Raw genomic sequence first — 6,000 nt, 5'->3', positions numbered from 1 at the left:
AGCTTATAGTTTGGGCTGGCGCAGGTATGGACCAGGTCCCAATACTGCTGCTGTAGCATGTAGGCTAACTATCTGTAAACCTTAGTTACTACCCACATACTTAGTTACTACCCCCCTTTTGTGCTATCTTATCACCCTCTATCCCATTTTTCAAGCCGGGTGCAGTTTTTTCGGCAGATGGCTGTTTATCATGAACCTGGTTTTGCCCAAGATTTCTGCCTCTTTAAAGTATGTTTTATTCATCAAGAGCCAAATCTGTTCTATCTTTGACTGATTCTGAGAAGGTCATTTATGCACATGTCTTGATTATTCAAATGTACTAACGCATTGGTGTTAGCGTTTTTTGTCTCGCCTGCAGCTTGTCCAAGACGCTGCATCTTGTTTTTTAACTGCTAAAAGGAAACACGAACACGTCTCCCAATCTTTAAACTCCTCTTCACTGGCTCCCTGAGCGTTTCTTGATTGATTCTAAGATTGTATTACTGACATACAAATCGATAAATGAGCCAGCTTCAGGTAATCTCTCGGACCTTTGAAAACGACCTATTATATCACAAACTCAGATCCACTTATCAAATGTTTCTGACCATCCTGAGGTCACAAGCTCAGGAGTGACTGAGCCTTTTCAGCTCTAAAGCTTTAGACGATTTTAACTCTCTAAACACTCTAAACACTCTTAACGCTATAAATGCTATAAACACTCTGAATGCTCTAAACGCTCTAAATGCTATAAACACTGTGATTGCTCTCAATGCTCTAAACGCTCTAAATGCTGTAAATGCTCTAAACACTCTTAATGCTATAAACGCTATAAACACTGTGAATGCTCTAAACACTGTGAATGCTCTAAACGCTCTAAACGCTATAAACACTATAAACGCTCTAAACGCTCTAAACACTCTAAACGCTCTAAATGCTCTAAACGCTCTAAACACTCTTAACGCTCTAAACGCTCTAAACGCTCTAAACGCTCTAAACGCTCTTTTATTCCTCGGCTCTTCGCTTAGCATGTGAGCTGCCTTTTTAACCCCTTTGATCCTCGTGTCTAGGCTTAAGCTTTTTAGAACTGAATGTTCTTATGGTGCACTGAGTGTTTGCACACACACACACACACACACACACACACACACACACACACACATCCGTCCCCCTTGCCCCCCATACCTTGTGAAATCTGTGTCCTGGCAGCGTCAAGGTGATGGCAGGTGGAGATCTCTCCGATCAGGATCAGCATGCGATGGTTTCTGAGCCACTCCTCACAGGCTGCTGCTGCTGTCTCCATGGTAACAGAGCCACCGACTGACGCTGAGCCCATCTCCATGACAACTGCATCCAGAGCAAGCAGCATGACGATGCAGGACGAGGGAGGAGGGCTGAGAGGGCGTGGCTCTGGAGAGGGTGAAAGTCTGATTGGGTGGAAGGTGATGTGGCTATTTGACGTCTGAGCGTCTGATTGGACAAAAGAGAGGGGGGGGGGGGGGGGGGGGGTTGATGATCATATTTTCATACCTGATGCACCTTCTCTGAGTCCCACCAACAGGAGCATATTAATAATGTTTTATATGTTTGATATTAATATATGATATTATTATATATGGAAATAAACGACCCATGGTTTATGTTTGAGGAGTTGTCCTGTTTGTGCTCTCTGTGTCTCGCTTGAGTTATGAAGCACTTATTTAACTCTACGTTTTATACTGAAGCTCTTTAAGCTCCTCCCCTTGAATGAAAGTATTGTTTCCTGCAGAGGTTATTGAGTGTAATTCATGCTCCCTCGTGCTCTTCTTCTTTTGCTGCTTTATGCAGACACAAAGCAGTCTGAAAATAAGAGCAAACAAAGCTTCTATTTATACCCGTGTCACACAGAGTACCAGGCGATAATGTGAAACTGACACGCCTTTGTTCAACGCAGACCAAAACAGGCTTCAACTGTGCAGAGAGAACATCAGCAGTACAAACAGGATATTTTAGGATCCATGACAGAGTTCAAACAGAAACAGGGACTAGAAATGATATAAACAACGTGTCCTGAAACAGCTGACTGATAACCGTGTTTAAAGAATGGTTTAGTCATGCTCTCTAGAGTCTGACACTATTCAATGCTGCGACGTACATGGTTCTTATCTAAGTGATCAATCTTCTTTCTATCAATATTTAAAATGTCATTACATTTCATGTTCTGATCCTGCTTCGCTATGAACCCTGTAAAGAGGTCACTTCTGCTGCCATGGAGACTGAGCAGGAAAAACACATCCGCAGCTGGAAATAGACCCGTACAAACATTTACTTCTGTGTAACATTTGTGTGTCCTCATTGAGAAACATTAGATGTTCATAAGAAGTAGGTGTGGTCAACAATGATGTCACTGTTTGGTTTGTTTACTGCGGTTTTGAGTCCTCATGTTCTTCATCTGGATTTATCACTGTAATAGATCACTTAGAGATCCCTTATAGATCACTATAGATCTCTGTAATAGATCACTAATAGATCTATGTACTATATCTCTATATATCTCTGTAATAGATCACTAATAGATTTATGTAATAGATCACTATATATCTCTGTAATTGATCTTTATAATAGATCACTATAGATATCTGTAATATATCACTATAGATCTCTGTAATAGGTCACTAATATATCACTATATGTATCTAATAGATCACTAATAGATCTCTGTAATAGATCACTATATATCTCTGTTATAGATCACTAATATATCACTATAGGTTTATGAAATATATCACTAATAGATCCCTGTAATAGATCACTTTATAGATCACTATAGATTTTTGTAATAAATCTCTATAATAGATCATTATAGATCTTTGTAATAGATCACTAATATATCACTATAGATCTCTATAATAAATCTCTATAATAGATCACTATAGATCTCTGTAATATATCAATAATATATCACTATAGATCTCTAATAGATCACACATATAGATCTCTGTTATAGATCACTATAGATCTCTGTAATGAATCTCTAATAGATCACTATTGATCTCTGTAATAGGTCACTAATTTATCACTGTAGGTCTTTAATAGAGCACTAATAGATCTCTGTAATAGATAACTATAGATCTCTGTAATATAGTACTAATTTATCACTATAGGTCTCGAATAGCTCACTAATAGTTCTCTGTAATATATCACTATAGATCTCTGTAATAGATAACTAAAGATCTCTGCAATAGATCATTCTAAATATTTATAATAAATCACTAAAGATCTCTGTAATAGATCATTATAAATATTTATAATAGATCACTAAAGATCTCTGTAATAGATCACTATATATGTCTGTAATAGATCACTATATATATCTATTATGAATCACTAATAGATCACTATAGATTTCTGTAATAAATCACGAATATATCTTTGTAATAGATCACTCAAATCTCTGTGAAATATCACTATAGATCTCTGTAACAGATCCCATATATAACTATAGATCTCTGTGAAATATCACTATAGATCTCTGTAACAGATCACTAATATACCACTATAGATCTCTGTGAAATATCACTATAGATCTCTGTAACAGATCACTAATATATCACTATAGATCTTTGTAACAGATCAATAATATATCACTATAGATCTCTGTAACAGATCACTAATATATCACTATAGATCTCTGTAACATATCACTATAGAGCTCTGTAACATATCACTATAGATCTCTGTAATAAATCACTAATAGATCTCTGTAATAGATCATTAATATATAACTAAAGATTTCTGTAATACATCACTATAGATCTCTATGATAGATCACTAATATAGCACTATAGATCTCTGTAACATATCAATATAGATCTCTGTAATAGATCGCTAATAGATCTCTGTAATAGATCACTATATATCTCTATTATAAATCACTAAACGATCACTATAGATCTCTGTAATAAATCACTAATAGATCTCTGTAATAGATCACTTGTAGATCTCTGTAAAATATCACTATAGATCTTTGTAACAGATCAGTAATATATCACTATAGATCTCTGTAACATATCACTATAGATCTCTGTAATAGATCACTATAGATCTATGTAATAGATCACTATAGATCTCTATGATAGATCAGTAATAGATCGCTATAGATCTCTGTAATAGATCACTATAGATCTCTGTAATTAATCTCTAATAGATCACTGTAAAATATCACTATAGATCTCTGTAATAAATCACTAATAGATCTCTGTAAATATCACTATAGATCTGTGTAATAGATCACTATAGATCTCTGTAACAGATCACTATAGATCTCTGTAATAGATCACAATAGATCTCTATAACATATCACGATAGATCTCTGTAATAGATCACTAAAGATTTCTGTAATAGATCTCTACAGATCTGATAGATCAGTGTTGTCTGTATTTCCTCTGCTCTCTGTGTGGATTTGTTCTCAGCTATCTGGACATTAACCAGCAGTGAGTCAGCACTCCTGTCTCACACTCTGCTCTGTCTCTGCTGCCCCTTGCTGGGAGGAGAGGGAACTACAAGAGCACAGTTTTAAATGAAATCAGAGCTTTGATACATGAACAGATTTTAATTTCACCAAAGATAACATGAGGAATACAGACGTCACAAAGACTGGATAATGACATATAAAAAACTATAGCATTAATGTTTAATTCTGTTCAGTCACATCATCAAGGACATGAAAAACACTTACACATTAGAGTGTGTTTAATAAAAGTCACGTGGACATTAACGTAGTGATCAAATATTTTTATTTGTTATCATTTTGATTCAACACTGAAAATATTTCAGATTCATTTGGATTAAATGTTGAGCAGTCGTGACAGGAAACGATTTATACCTTCATTTTTACTTCTTTACGCACCGTGCGCGCGCGAGCGCGTGTGTGTGTGTGCGCGTGTGTGTGTGTGTGTGTGTCTCCACACCCTGGCTGGCTCTCTGCAAACAGAGGAGAAGAAGAATCGGGAGATGCAGGACGTGTTTGTTCCTCACAGTCGGACAGTGAGACACGCACACACGCACGCGGATCCACGCACAGAGAGGGAAAGCGAGATTTTCAAGGTAAAAATATTTATGTTTCTGTTTTACTGCGGGGGATGAAGCAGTGAGGAGTGTGTGTGTCTGTGACAGACATGGATGTGGCTGCGCATTTCTCACGTGTGTGAGGCTGAAGATATGACGCTGCACGAGGCTCAGCATCAATAACTAACGTCAAAGTCCTTTCTTTGAATGATGCTGTACACTGTGTGTGTGTGTGTGTGTGTGTGTGTGTGTGTGTGTGTGTGTGTGTGTGTGTGTGTCTGTCTGTCTGCGTGTGTGTGTCTCATGGGCTGTGTACCCTGCGCTTGGTCTGATAGGTGACGCCTTCATAGGCTGAATGCACACAAACAGTCAAATTATCTGGATTAATGGAATGGACACACACACACACACACACACACACACACACTCTCTCTCTCTCTCTCTCTCTCACACACACACACACACTCTCTCTCTCACACACACACTCTCTCTCTCACACACACACACACACACACACTCTCTCTCTCTCACACACACACACACACACACACACACACTCTCTCTCTCACACACACACACACACACTCTCTCTCTCTCACACACACACACACACACACACACACACACACACACATACACACACACACACACTCTCTCTCTCTCTCTCTCTCTCTCACACACACACACACACACACACACACACACACACACACAGACACACACACACACACACACACATACACACACACACACACTCTCTCTCTCTCTCTCTCTCTCTCACACACACACACACACACACACACAGACACACACACACACACACACACACTCTCTCTCTCTTTCTAAGATACCAATTCCGTCTGGAAGAAATCTCTGAATCAGTTGTGTAAACGGCCATATGTGTTGTAGTAAATCTCAGTAAACCTGACCTTAGTGGGAGTGGCCTGTGGTGCTGTGCATTTTGGGATTTGGTGT

General features: G+C 38.3%; 1 protein-coding gene across 1 annotated transcript in view; it reads right to left on the bottom strand.

Annotated features, from left to right (window-relative positions):
- Window positions 1-1,375, bottom strand: part of map1aa (microtubule-associated protein 1Aa) — a 25,500-nt gene extending 24,125 nt beyond the window's left edge. Inside the window, exon 1 of the mRNA XM_061043493.1 lies at window positions 1,165-1,375. Coding sequence (XP_060899476.1) covers window positions 1,165-1,348 — 184 coding nt within the window. The 5' untranslated portion in view covers window positions 1,349-1,375. The remainder of the gene's footprint in view (window positions 1-1,164) is intronic.
- Between the last annotated feature and the right edge of the window lie 4,625 nt (window positions 1,376-6,000).

Source organism: Labrus mixtus, chromosome 1, assembly GCF_963584025.1.
Source record: "Labrus mixtus chromosome 1, fLabMix1.1, whole genome shotgun sequence".
Lineage (NCBI taxonomy): Eukaryota > Metazoa > Chordata > Actinopteri > Labriformes > Labridae > Labrus > Labrus mixtus.
Note: the sequence above shows the minus strand (reverse complement) of the source record. Positions and strands in the feature narration are given on the sequence as shown.